Raw genomic sequence first — 15,174 nt, 5'->3', positions numbered from 1 at the left:
CCTAACCACTAAGCTTTACGGTCGTAAAAAAAAACTAACGTCGATATCGATTAATGCAATTAATTATCGAATTTGCACTTCTCTGTCCCATTATTACGAACCGTTTCGTTATTGCTTTCGCGCCAATTTTTACGCGGCAAGCGAGAAAATAATTGATACGGAGGGGGGCGGTTTATTGGAAACGCGTTTGACGGTCAATTTTGGGTTAAGTTTGTGATGTTGGCAGCGGTGGGTTTGGAACGGATTTTCTATGGTCTTTAAGAGCGTTTATACCTGCTGAGCTGGCAACGTTGTATTTTTGTTAGTTTTTCTCGATTATTCCATAAAAATTGAATGAAAATTAATAATGTTCTCTGATAGAACACTTTTTAATATATAAGTTAATGTGTCTACTCCAATAATTATTCGTTATAGACTTTTATTTTCTTTAAAAACCGGTCATAAACATTAATTCGGTTTTTTTACTTCAAATCTGGTTTTCTAGCGATGTTCTTAGACATGTTTCGTCAAAATCGGTTCAGCCGTTTTTGAGGAATTGAACTTTGAAGTGACCAAATTTGCGTTGGTTATTATCCCGAAAAAATGCACAGTTCCCGAGGGAAAAGCGTGCGATAACCGAATTCCACGCGGGCGAAGCTGCGGGCAAATTTCCCAACTGTTTAAGTAAGTGGGCCAATCAACTTTTTTACCGACACTAATCTGTCCGCGACATTTTTCAAACAATTGCAGATTTTTGTAAGTAAACATGTTTTTTCTGTAATTTAATAGATGGTGTACATGAATACATGCCATCCTACGTAAGTTCAACCTATTAAACCGTGAAATATCTTGTTGGAAGTACGATTTTTTGGTAACGCCAGAGACAATTTTGGTAACGCAGGAGACGCCCAAAGTGTCGGTAAAATAGTTGATTGACCCAAGTAAATAAATCTTTGTATTGCTAGATCTAAAGTAGGTTATTAATTACAGTCACCGTATTTTAATAATAAAATAAATAAAGCTTTTTTAACAATGTCAATTAAAAATTAAAGAAATGTCAATAAATTCGATTAGAAATTTTATGGTTTATATAGGTATTCTTGAACAGTATTCAAAAATTCAAATTAAAAAAAAAACAAATCCAAATCATTTATTCAGTAAATAGGCCGAAATGGGCACTTTTACACGTCATTTTTTAAACTACCAGCGCTTTCGGAAAGACCATCATTGCCAAGAAGAATGCGCCGCAAGAAACTTGGCAGAAAGTAATTTTTTTCAAAATAAAATAATTACAAATAAAATACTTAAAAACTACAGTATACAATTAAAGTAAAAATCCTAAATAATAATAATACAGGGATGTATGGGGTCCCTTAGTTACAAAACTAAACACTAACTATATACTCGTACGTTCAGTGGAAGTGTAGAATGCTTCCACCGTCATAAATAAAATGATAATAATAATTCTGAAATATACATTTCATATTTCATATGGATGAACGATTTTTTTAAATTGTAAGTAAGTACTTCAGGATTAACATATTAATTTTAGAAAACTAACCTAATTTAACGTATGGAGGTCTACAGGATAGTCCTGAAACGGTTCTCTGTCTTTTAAACCGTAATATTGGGGTAAAAAATAGAAAAGTAATATATTTTTATATATTTTTCAATTATTTATATACCTATTGATGGACAATTGACATCCATTAATCCAGTCTTAAAGCAAATAAGCTTTTGCTTACCTATGAATATTAGATAAATTTTAGATAATTATTATGTGTAGATAAATATAAACAATACCCGCCCGCAACTCGGTAACTGCAATTTTCAGGGATAACTACTACCCTATGTACTTCCCAGGGTCTCACCGTCTCAAACTATCTTCATAGCATTGCATCTAGTACAGTGGTGGGCAAACTTTCTTGAGAGGCCCAAAAGTGACAGATATATTAGAGAACGCCCAGAATTTAAATAAAAATTATTTTGTTTTTATTTTTTTAAATCACTTCACCTCTACTCTCTACTACACGGCTACAGCTGTCTCCTTAACCGGTGCATCTATTACTTATTCTATTTTATAATATTTTTTGTCGCCGGCAATAATGGGTGGGTACAGTCACCAGCACCAATATCTGATACAACAAGCGTGCATAAATATCTGATACGACTCTATTTCTAGGGCAGGCAGGAAGGACGTGTCAAATACTTTTGCACGCTCTGCTGTGGCAGATTTTAATGCTGGTGACTGTACTATTAATTTTGAAGATACGTCGGCTCGGCGGGTCGGAGTTGGCCCGCGGGCCGTACTTTGCCCATCCATGTTTAAGCGTGAAGAGGTAACAAGCACACAACTTTCGCATTTATAATATTAGTAAGCTCTGGATAGGAAGATATGGAAGTCAAGAGGAGAAGCCTTTGCCCAGCAGTGGGAGTGGGACACAGTTATAGGCTAAATATAATAAGTAATAATAATCATCATCATCAGCCTATGTTCGTCCACTGCTGGGCATAGGCCTCTCCCATGGCACGCCACTGAGCACGATCCTAAATCGATAAATAATAATAAATAATAATAATTGTATTTATTGACCATAAAAAGTTAATTCATCAATACAAGAGAAGCAGTGATTCCCACACTAGGCACAGCCTGTGTCGTGGAGATCCAGATCTTAAAGAATTAACAGAAAGTGCGGCACTTAATTCGGTATGTAATATTTATCCCGATCTTACATTTTATTTGTTTTATACAGGTTATACATTTAACATAAACTAATAACTTTTTACATGCTTTATTTATACTAAACTCCATCCACAGTAGCGGATGGAGAAGGCTAAAGAAAAAGTATGTGACTGAGTTTACGTGTGTATGTGTGTGTGAGTGTATGTAGGTGGATATGAGTGTGCACGTGTGTGTGTGTGTGTTTGTGTATGTGTGCGTGTGAACGAAATAATATTAGTAAAGATATTAAAGATAGACGTACGAGTATGACCCGAGAATTACAAGACAAATCTTAAATTATCATCGCATTGAGCAAATTCAAGCAAAAAGCGAAACGCTTTGGTGCATTTTTAATAATTACTCGCACAATAAAATCGAACACTTGAGAAAACAAAACGCGCAAATCCTCAGTTGCGTCAGTTCACAATGCAGCCAACATAATAGTTAATCCGCCACAGATAATTTAAAAAAGATCCCTCCATAACAATAGAGTTGGGATGAGGCGTTTTTTATTTACAATACTCTATTGCTTGTTTGGGATTATATTAAAATAATATTAGCCATTTTTATGGACTGTTTCGATCTCAGGGTATTAATAATGACAGTTAAATGTGGTTTCACGCCTACTTTTTGGAGCTGGGTAGTGTGTTTGATTCCGGCTTATGTTAGGGCTAAGTTTTGGCTAAATACAATGTTTTGACAGCACAAAGAAATATTGTGTTCAATGCATCATTGGATTCTACGAACGTGCTATTAAGGGGTATTAAAAAATAATTACCTAAATAAAAAAAATCGAAGCCCGACTGCCTTAAATAAAATAAAGAGCAGAAAACAAGTCTAGTGGTCCAGAACTCTGTTAAGTAACTTAAAGTTCAACAGTCAGGACTCATGTAAAATTGTGACCGGCTCAAAAATTCTCGCAAACACCACTTACTAGACTTATGTTTACTTCTTTTTAGTTTTTTTAAGGCAGTCGGGTTTTTTATGTTACGTTTTTTCATACTTTTTTTGATATTTCTGCAATGGTAGCTTGAAAGTTTTATGTCCCATATATAATTAGAATGGGCTAATTATTAGTTCTCATTTGATACCCATATTGTTAAAATACATTTTTTTCATTCCCCCGCCTTATTTTTTCGTGGACGCCAATTTGAAATATCACATACCCTATGTCACTGCGACAGCTATGTAACAAACCGAATGATATCTGATACGTCATATTATTTATATTATTTGCCCGCGACTCCGTCCGCGTAGTATTCGTTTACTGCTATCCCGCGGGAACTATGCAATTTTCGACTCCGTCCGCGTAGTATCCGTTTATCGCTATCCCGCGGGAACTATGCAATTTTCGACTCCGTCCGCCGTTTATCGCTATCCCGCGGGAACTATGCAATTCATAGATCGTTTATGCAATTTTCGACTCCGTCCGCGTAGTATCGTTTATCGCTATCCCGCGGGAACTATGCAATTTTCGACTCCGTCCGCGTAGTATTCGTTTATCGCTATCCCGCGGGATTATGCAATTTTCGACTCCGTCCAGTACTCATTTATCGCCATCCCGCGGGATTATGCAATTTTCGACTCCGTCCGCGTAGTATTCGTTTATGCTATCTATGCAATTTTCGACTCCGTCCGCGTAGAATCCCGCTATGCAATTTTCGACTCCGTCCGCGTAGTATCCGTTTATCGCTATCCCGCGGGAACTATGCAATTTTCGACTCCGTCCGCGTAGTATTCGTTGATCGCTATCCCGCGGGAACTATGCAGTTTTCCGGGATATAAACTACCCATGTCCTTCCCCGGGACTCAAACTATCCCAATTTCATCTAAATTGCTTCAGCGATTCAGACGAGATTCAGTAACAATAACAAACATCGAAACCTCCAAACATCTTTACAAACTTTCACATTTATAATAACTACTTATGTCACAGAGAGGGAAAGAAAACAGACATAAATACGCTCGAAAGACATAACCCGCCGCGTAAAAAAGCTGATATTGTCAACAAACACTTATTAAATCATTCATCTTCAAAGCTTTTGCGTTCAGGAATTATTAAATTACACACCTCGGCTACCCCTAGGCGTTTAAAATAATTACCCCAGGGTCATTAAGAGGGGTAAGCCAGGGTAACTTTTCCAGGGAAACGCCTTCCGTTACCCCTGGGGGTAAATCTGAGACGGAATTGTTTTTAATAGTTCGTTTTTTGATTCGAAAACTTTTTAATCTTTAATTTACGGATCGAATCGAGTTTTTATGGAGTTTCTGTTTCGATGGTTGTCGTTGATTGTCGTTTGTGAGGCAGTTTAGATAAATTTTGTCATATATTGATATAAGTAGTCTTATTTTTAATCTGTGCTACTTAAATGTATTCTTTCTTTCAAGTACCTAATGCGAAATTGAGTAGGTACCTATTGCATCACCTGCTAAAATAGATTTCTTACTTCTGTCTATTGTAAAGGTTGCCTGGAAGAGATCGCTCTGAAGCGATAAGGCTGCCTATTGCTTACCTTAGAAAATCTCTATAGCACTAGTGTTTTCTGTACAGCTTACTACGTGTTTTTTTTTTCACTGGATGGCAAACGAGAAAGTGGGTCTCCTGATGGTAAGAGATCACCACCGCCCATAAACATCTGCAACACCAGGGGTATTGCAGACGCGTTGCCAACCTAGAGGCCTAAGATGGGATACCTCACGTGCCAGTAATTTCACCGGCTGTCTTACTCTCCACGCCGAAACACAACAGTGCAAGCACTGCTGCTTCACGGCAGGATTAGCGAGCAAGTGGTGGACGTGTTATGTATGTTCAATAAAGAAACATTGTAATTGTATTGTATTAATATTGTATTGTTTATTTTACGCTTCAACGCTTAAAGTTCCCGAAGCGAAGCCGTGGTGGCCCAGTGGTTTCATATATCGCCTCTCAAGCAGAGGATAGTGGGTTCAAACCCCTTCTCGCACCTCTGAGTTTTTCGAAATTCATGTGCGGAATTACATTTGAAATTTACCACGAGCTTTACGGTGAAGGAAAACATCGTTAAGCAACCTGCACAACACTGAGCCCCGCGAAGTAATTCAATGGTGTGTGTGAAGTTCCCAATCCGCACGGCCCGCGTGGGAACTACGGCCCAAGCCCTCTCATCCTGAGAGGAGGCCTGTGCTCAGCAGTGGGACGTATATAGGGATGAAGAAGCTGAAAGTTCTCTGAGACCCTGAAAAGCACATATAGAATAGTTTTTACCCTGGAAAATAGTAGTTCCCATGCGCGCGCATTAAAAGAACAAAACAGCCTAGAATCTCTAAATCTGATTAGAATGACGGTTGTAGTTTTTTTTTTACTTTATTCATATTTAATTAAAATAAGAAAATAACATTAAATGAATAGACACATAATATGCTACATATACATGTTTTTTTTTGGTTTTTATAATTTGGCCATGAATGTTTATAACCTGTATATTCTTTAATATACTAAAGATATATTATACTTCTCGTAAGTTTCGTATTTTTTGCTGGAGGTTGCATAAAATGACTTTTTATGCTCTAGTGCAAAAAGTAAATCTTCATTTTGAGACCAAGGCAATGAGGGGAACAAAAAAGGACGGGAGCTTTTTCATAATGCGTGTCTTAGAAAGTAACAGAACTAAATTGTACTAATTCATGAACAATAAGAAATAGTACCTACCTGAATTAACATTTGTTTCCATTTTCGCTGTTTAATTTCCTCGCAATCTAAATGAAAAGCAGCGCAGATATAACTCGTTCATAAAAATCATAATTATCAACAATCGCCTGCGGCTCGGGTGGACTTAAACTCCTCGGGTGAAATCACGCGTTTTATGCACGTTGTACCTACAATCTACTATTTCATCAATTAAACAGCAATCATCTCTAGACTCTAATTCAGATCTTAGATCGTTATATCGATTATCGTAACGCATTTAAAGACCATCGAAACATAATTCAAGCCGATATTCCACATCTTAACCCCCCCCGATATCGGAGTCAAAAACATTTAGTACTGATTAATGGCACAAAGGCGATATATTAGCGGCGGCGTGTGTGTGACAGCCAAGAAAGGGGGCGGGTGGCGGGTTAAATTTCAAAATTCAGCTGGGGGAGCGTTTAATGTAGTTAAGCGTTAAGTAAAGATCTGCGATGGTCAAATTCAGTAGAATCCTGAATAAAAATAGTATTTTATGTAACAGTTGTATGGTAGGGGTAAAACCGGACAAGAGCGTGTCGTACACGCCCAAAATAGGGTTCCGTAGCCATTACGAAAAAAATAAGTAATATTTTTCTTAGGATTTCGTATTTTATACGGAATCTTCCATAGTTTAGGTATATTTTATACCTTAGGCTGCTATTTACTCTTAACTACTAAGAATTCTCAAGAAAACTTAACCATTATAGTTTTCCTTGTAAGTTTGATATACTTACTACCACCCTAAATTATTTCAAATTTTTCCAAAAACACCCCCACTTTACGTCTATGGGAGGTACCCTAAAAAATTTTTTTTAAGTAATTTTTATTGTACCTACCATTTTGTCGGCATAGTTTACATATATATCCGTGCAAAATTACAGCTTTCTAGCATTGATAGTCCCTGAGCAAAGCCGCGGACGGACAGACAGACAGACATGGCGAAACGGGTTCCGTTTTGCCATTTATGCTCCGGAACCCTAAAAAAGGCGAGTGGCGTGACTTTCGATGTGAGCGTAGCGAACATCGCAAGAAGAGTCGTCTTCGTCATTAGCACTATTGATTTGGACGAAGAAAAAAAGTGCCCGAAATTTTTGTCACTTCTGTGACTTTTTTTTTTAAACAGTTTATATGGGTCGTTACAAGGACACAGAAATGTTACGGAAAATTGGGGATTGTTGGGGAGCAGCTTTCCACAACGTGGGAAGAAGAACAGTGAAATAACAACTTGTCTTATGAGAGGCTTTTAATGGAGATCCATACAAGAAGAAAAGCACGTATGTCAACAAAACGAATATAAACCAAATATGACATGCGTTAATATTTTTTTTATATATCAAAATAGGCATAATACAACCTATTCCAATAGGGATTTGTTTTCTTCGTCAAAATCAATAGCGCTTGTGATTCGGCGTAAGAAGAATACAGAATTACCTAATTTCGAAAAAAAGCGTTACAGTGAAAATTCCCGTTCATTTATTTAAATTTGCTGTAATAAACTTTTTTTTCTCCAGATTACCGGCAACCAATGATGACGCCATGGCCGATCGCTAAGCCAATAGCGAGCCGGCCCATCCCAGTGCAGCATCAACACCTGCAACATCTGCTGGCACATTGTCATCACCCCTATTTAGCTGGTAAGGTTAATCTTCAATCGCGACATCGGAAGGACTTCATAGAAAAATAACCACAATAAATTATTTTTTCACTTATCATGCTCGTAAAGTTCCTGTTTATGCTGTACACGCCCAAAGAAACTGACATGAGCTTCTATGGGTGTGTAGATGAAAAACAGGGTCGGTATTTCCATGTCGGTATTATCCGAGCCGGTAAAGAGATCGACTGTCGAAACGATCGAGTCAAAGACACATACATTATTTTTTAATGTTTTTTATTCTGGACTATGGAACAACCCGTAACCGACCGGACTGTCGTAATTTGGCGGTAAAGAAAACTCTTTTTTTTTTTAATTAATTGATGCTACTTAAAAATCTGATATTTTTTCTGTCAATTAGAAAGGTTATTCCTATCGATAAAAAAATTTCAAGCGTTTTTAAAATTTTCATCTATTCCCCATTGTTTCCTCTGTTGCTATTTCATTTCCTCACAATCTAAGTGAAAAGCAGTTAAACTCGAGCATTAAACCCATTTTCCCCTCGACGTGTCTATCCACCCTCGCCTTACCGGCTTGGTAAAATGGTTCGTTTTATGCTCTTGTTGTACAATCTACTATTGTTAAATATGAATGTATAGGTTAAAACCTTAAGAAGAACCTGTTGTATGTACGTTGTGCACAGAATTGGTATGGGACTTAAGTCATTAACCCGCGACGCAAAAAGAGGGGTGCTATAAGTTTGACCGCTATGTGTATCTGTGTGTCTGTTTGTCTGTCTGTCTGTCTGTGGCATCGTAGCTCTTAAACCGATGGAAGGGTTCGGTTCTAGACATGTTCATCAAAATCAGTTTAGCCGTTATCGAGATATTGAACTTTGCAGTGACAAAGTCGGGGTTTTGCAACTTTTTGCTGACGACTTATCTAAACGGACACCTCACTACTACATACAAGAGGTTCTTTTAAAGTTTTTTACTTGTACTTGCATTGTCATCGAAACTACATAAAAATTTGCGTACCTCAAGTGGCTGCCATTAAAACAGATATGGTGATTCTAACCATGTTAAGTAGCTAACATAAAGTGCACTGAATGACGTCAAATATTTTCTACTTCAAAGTGATTAAGAGAAGTCTCTTCGTTCCATTCTCCATGCAAACGTAGTCCCGGTCTCATTTGAAAACTAGGCAACAGAAATAGATGAAATTTTGTAAGTATGGACTTGACGTAATTATCTGTGCCTGTGGTTTTTCAGATTTTCATATAAATGTATAATATCAGAATTACAGGAGCATTTTTGAAAGTCGACATAAAAAAATGACAACTTAGAATTACTGACTAATAAAGCATTTTTACAAAAATCGAAAAAACCACAGGCATAGAAAATATAACGAATATCTTGATTGTAAAATATCATTGATTTCTGTGCTATACTTTTCATATTATATGAGTACAACGAAACCCAAAATTCTACCGCCCAAATCTTGAAAAGCCTACAGCAATAGATATACATACGATATCGATTGGAACATGACTGTGCTATAGTTGTCGAACGAAACCCAAAAAGCCCAAATCTTGAATATACATTACGGACGTCGTTGCGGAAGGCATGGGGGGACGGCTGTGAGCGCTTATGTCACGAGCGATAAAGACAGCAATATCCCAAACGAATACCTAACGCGGCCGCGCGGCCGGCAGGGAAACTTCTCTTAACAGTCAATTTAGAAAGTGCTTTGTAAGATGGTTATATGTCCGTGGAACAAGGCCATAACTTCTCATTTCAAATTATTAAACGTAACTTCTAAGCTCCCACAAAAAAACCCAAAAACCCACAAGTAACAAACATTCGGTCTCATTGTCATAGACCTCCAATGGAGCCACTAAAAAAGCAATTCGTACACTATTTGTGTCTATTGTTACAATAAAATAACAAAGGGGCTGCTACGCCTAATTTGTCGCACAAAGAAGAGTTAATCTTTACTGTAAACACGCGCATCTGTTTGTTTAATTCGCGTTTGTGAGTGCGAAATTAAGGTTACCAACGTGGAACACTTCAAGTATGTACTTGGTTTTTTTGAACATGAAACTCTACCGTGAGACTGACTCATTATTAAAATGATACTGTCCTGGATAACTCACGTCTTAAATCGAGTTTAGCTCGACATGTTTCGGGCTAATCCATAGCCCTTTTTAGGGTTCCGTCGCCAAAATGGCAAAAACGGTACCCTTATAGTTTCGCCATGTCTGTCTGTCTGTCTGTCTGCTTTGCTCAGGGACTATCAGTGCTAGAAAGCTGTAATTTTGCACGAATATATATGTAAACTATGCTGACAAAATGGTATAATAAAAAAATCAAAAATAGTTTTTTTTAGACTACCTCCCATAGACGTAAAGTGGGGGTCATTTTTTTTCTCATCCTATCTTGTAGTGTGGAGTCTCGTTGGATAGGTCTTTTAAAACCATTAGGGGGCTGCTAAAATGATTTTTCGATTCAGTGATTTGTTTGCAAAATATTCAACTTTAAAGTGCAAATTTTCCTTGAAATCCAGCGTTCCCCCTCTAAAATCTAAACCGGTGGATGGAAAAATTAGAAAAAATTCAGGATGGTAGTCAGTATATCAAACATACAAGGAAAACTATAACGGTTAAGTTTTCTTGAGAGTGATTAGTAGTTTAAGAGTAAAAACAGCCTAAGGTACAAAATATACCTAAACTTGGAAGATTCCTTAGAAATCCTTAGAAAAATATTACTTAATTTTTTCGTAATGGCTACGGAATCCTATTTTGCACGGCTTGCCGACAGAATCTGTCGGTTCTTAGAGCAACGGCGCGCCATCTGCTCCGCGTTGCTCCTAAGAAAAAGGGCTGCGGTTCAGCCCGAAACATGTCGAGCTAATACTCGATTTAAGACGTGAATTATCCGGGTCAGTACCATTTAATATTAATGTACTTGGTACAGATTTATTTCTTTTGGTACTCTCTGCAGCTTAAATGGCTGGACAGAACATAATAAAAGCGCCCAAGTGCGAGTCGACTCACCATGAAGGTTCCGTAGCTCAAGTAGCATATGTTCAAAGTTTCCTTTACTTTATGACTTGTGACGTATTAAAAAAAAACTAATTACTAGATCTCGTTCAAACCAATTTTCGGTGGAAGTTTGCATGGTAATGTAAATCACATTTTTTTTAGTTTTATCATTCTCTCTTAAGTTGCAGGGGGGACACTCATTTTACCACTTTGGAAGTGTCTCTCGAGCAAACTATTAAATTTAGAAAAAAAATATACCTATTAAAAACCTCAATATAATTTTTGAAGACCTATCCATAGATAACCCTCACGTATGGGTTTGATGAAAAAAAAAACAGTTTCAGTTCTAAGTATGTGAACCCCCAAAAATTTTTTTTTTCTATTTTTGTGTGACAATCTTAATGCGGTTCACAGAATACATCTACTTACCATCTATAGTTTCGGAAAGAAGTGGCTGTGACATACGGACGGACAGACAGACAGACATGACGAATCCATAAGGGTTCCGTTTTTTGCCATTTGGCTACGGAACCCTAAAAATACTAAAAATAAGGAAACAAGTCTAGTGGTTAAGAACTTTGTTAAGTAGCTAACTTAAAGTTCAACAGTCGGGACCCATTGGGTACTAAGAATTTTTGAGCTGGTCACGATTTGAATGGGTCTCGACTTTTAAGTTTTTAACCATTAAGTAGTTAGACTTGTTTTATCTATTTTCGTTTTTACAAATTTTTTATTTAACTCGCCCTGTTCCTTTTATTTATTTGGGTCAAATCTTGCAAGTTAAATTTGACCCACTACCAGTAGTCCGATCGACTTGAAATTTGGTAAACTTATGTAAATCTGGTGACAATACAATAATCTGATAGTGACATCCTGATAGTCCTGCCAGGATCGTCTCCGCAGGATGGAACTCTTTAACGGTTAATGGCATGGATTTGAAATTTGGTATTCAAATGCGCCTAGTTTCGGTGACAATACAGGTACAGTCAACAAAAAGTACAGTCAGCAAAAGAGAGCTTGTATTAAAAATGATTTTTTTTCAAAAACTTATCTATTAAGGCAGCCAGGTTTTTTATCTTCAAATAATTGAGCTTACCATGTCATCCAATAATATTAAATACGCAGCCAAATGGGCAGCTTGGTTTTTTTAGCGATTCCTTTTTTCATTGATCCCTTTTTGGTATTGTGGCACAGAAGCGTTTATTGCCCTTTTATTGTGTTATTATTCGCAATAAAAATATTTCCGTTTAATTTATTGCTAGTTTTTGAGGCTTTGTACGAATTAGATCACAAACTTTTGTTGGCATTTGATCTGGTTTAAAATATTTTTTGTGTTTAATTTTTGATGTGACTGTTTCGGTTGTATTTGACAGTGTTTTGATTTGAACTTAAAGCGGAATTATCTCGTATTTTTTAACTCCCGAAGCAAAAAGACAGGTGCTGTAATTTGGACGCCAATGTCAGCTGCCAATTTTGTCTGTCTGTCTATCTGTTTGTCTGTAGCGTCGTAGCTCTCAAACGTAATGTATGGAAGTTGAAGGTGCGGCCACATGCAGTGGCTGGTCGCTCGTTTGCAGCGATAAATCTGGTCAAGTGACCCTATTTTGACTTTAAAAAGTAGCGTCAAGTCGCCGCGTCGAGCAGCAGCGTCAAGATGGCTGCTTGCAGGAATGATCTTGGTCTTGGAAGCTGATTTCTGAATCTCATTTAGCAGCATCCGTGGCAGTAGAACAAATAAGAAATTGGAGTGAATGAAAAAAAAAAACCGGCCAAGAGCGTGTCGGACACGCCCAAAATAGGGTTCCGTAGCCATTACGAAAAAGTTAAGTAATATTTTCTAAGGATTACGTATTTTATACGGAATCTTCCAAGTTTAGGTATATTTTATACCTTAGGCTGCTATTTACTCTTAAACTACTAATAATTCTCAAGCAAACTTAACCCTAATTGTTTTAAAAGACCTATCCAACGATACCCCACACCATAGGGTAGGATGAGAAAAAAAATCACCCCCACTTTACGTCTATGGGAGGTATCCTAAAAAAATTTTTTTAATTTTTTTTATTGTACCATTTTGTCGGCATAGTTTACTTATATATCCGTACAAAATTACAACTTTCTAGCATTGATAGTCCCTGAGCAAAGCCGCGGACGGACGTACAGACAGACAGACAGACAGGGCAATATTATTAGGCTTCCGTTTTTGCCATATTGGCTCCGGAACCCTAAAAATAACGGTGTTTTTGCCGAAATTGAAGTGGTTTTTATATTCCAGCGATAAAGCTCAACATTTTCAGTCGTGGTGGCCTACTTGTTTGACCTATCGCCTCTCAAGCAGAGGGTCGTGGGTTCAAACCCCGGCTCGCACCCCTGAGTTTTTCGAAATTCATGTGCGGAGTTACATTTGAAATTTACCACGAGCTTTGCGGTGAAGGAAAACATCGTGAGGAAACCTGCACAAACCTGCGAAGCAATTCAATGGTGCGTGTGAATTTCCCAATCCGCAGTGGGCCCGCGTGGGAACTATGGCCCAAGCCCTCTTGTTTTCAGAGGAGGCCTGTGCCCAGCAGTGGGACGTATATAGGCTGAGATGCATGCTGCCAGATGGCGGTAGTAGCGCATTCTATTAAAATTGCGCAGCTGTTTTTAATGTACAAATTGAAATTTATTTTCTGCATTCGATCTGTATAAATTGCCATAGATTCAAAATTCTACATAGTTCTACATTAGGGGCTAAATATACGTCTAAAAACTTCATTTTGGTTTTACTCAAATTGAACCCCGAGGGTCTCACCGCTCTACCACAACGTGATGTGCCCTCAGCGTAAGTTACAAATACGTCTCGATCGCGTTCGCGTGAAATCTCGTAGAAACACGAACATCGCAAACGTTCGCTAGACATATAAATTGAGATTTTAACGCGAACGCGATGGTAACCGAAAACTTACACTAAGCGTACTGATTTGACGCTGGAAACGAGCGTCGAGCGGCTGGATGTGGCCGCGCCTTAATGCGTGATATTTGTTGCAGTGCGTCCGTCGCAGGCGCACACACAGGTGTTCCCCCTCCCTGGAGCCTTCCCTTGGGCGCACAGTTCGAGAGGTAACTATATATATTAGTTTTTTTTTTTTTAGTTTGACATTTGGAGACCTTATACATCTCCATTTCTTTTTTTTAGCATTATCAGTAATCAAATGGATTAATTATAGAAAGAGCAGAGCAGTGCAGTTTTGCAGGTGGTGCAAGGTCCGCCCGGATTGCTACCACCATCTTGCTCTCTAATCCTGCCGTGAAGCAGCAGTGCTTGCACTGTTGTGTTTCGGCGTGGAGAGTAAGACAGCCGGTGAAATTACTGGCACGTGAGGTATCCCATCTTAGGCCTCTAGGTTGGCAACGCGTCTGCAATACCCCTGGTGTTGCAGATGTTTATTGGGCGGTGGTGATCTTTTACCATCAGGAGGCCCACTTGCTCGTTTGCCATCCAGTCGAATAAAAAAAAAGATGTTCAATATTAAAAATAACTTTATTGAAAAAAGTATTACATCTTACATAGTTTCAAAAACAAGAACTACTCCCTAGATAGGTATAACCGGTGCTCCAGGATAAGCAGCGCTCCTGCCCACAGACAAGAGCTTGTTGTATTCTCATATATATATATATATCATATCATCATTATATTCATTTTTCATTTTAACTAACGTCTATGGATTCTGTCCGAAATAAATGGCTTATTATTATTATTACTATTTATTTTACATTTGAAACTGAACGGTAAAATTTGCAGACTTTTTAAAATGAAACAAAGAAACTTATTTAAAACTGTGTTCTATAGTAAAAACATAATATTAACGAATGCCGCTAATAAATGTTGTTACATGTATTTTTAGTCCATTTGTGTTCGAAATAACGTGCAACGTTTGTTACAATTTGACTGTTAACATTAATTCAAACCTTAAATGAAACGGAGTATAAACTACTACTAATGAGGCTATCGCGTATGAATTCGCCGCTAGAGGCGCTAGTGTAGCGTGAGGTCTCCGAAATGTCAAATCTCATAGTTTTTGGTGAGCTACGCGGTTATTTATAATTAGAAAATTTTGTGAATATTTTGCAATATCTGAAATTAATTA

The 15,174-nt window shown here is 37.7% G+C and overlaps 1 protein-coding gene across 1 annotated transcript in view; it reads left to right on the top strand.

Annotated features, from left to right (window-relative positions):
* The window catches only part of Dbx (homeobox protein Dbx), a 62,940-nt gene that overhangs the window by 15,208 nt on the left and 32,558 nt on the right, over positions 1-15,174 (top strand). Inside the window, exons 2-3 of the mRNA XM_074109337.1 lie at positions 7,922-8,044; positions 14,075-14,146. Of these exons, the coding sequence (XP_073965438.1) occupies positions 7,922-8,044; positions 14,075-14,146 (195 nt within the window). The remainder of the gene's footprint in view (positions 1-7,921; positions 8,045-14,074; positions 14,147-15,174) is intronic.

Source organism: Choristoneura fumiferana, chromosome 28, assembly GCF_025370935.1.
Source record: "Choristoneura fumiferana chromosome 28, NRCan_CFum_1, whole genome shotgun sequence".
Classification (NCBI taxonomy): Eukaryota; Metazoa; Arthropoda; class Insecta; order Lepidoptera; family Tortricidae; genus Choristoneura; species Choristoneura fumiferana.
This window is presented reverse-complemented; position numbering and strand designations above follow the sequence as displayed.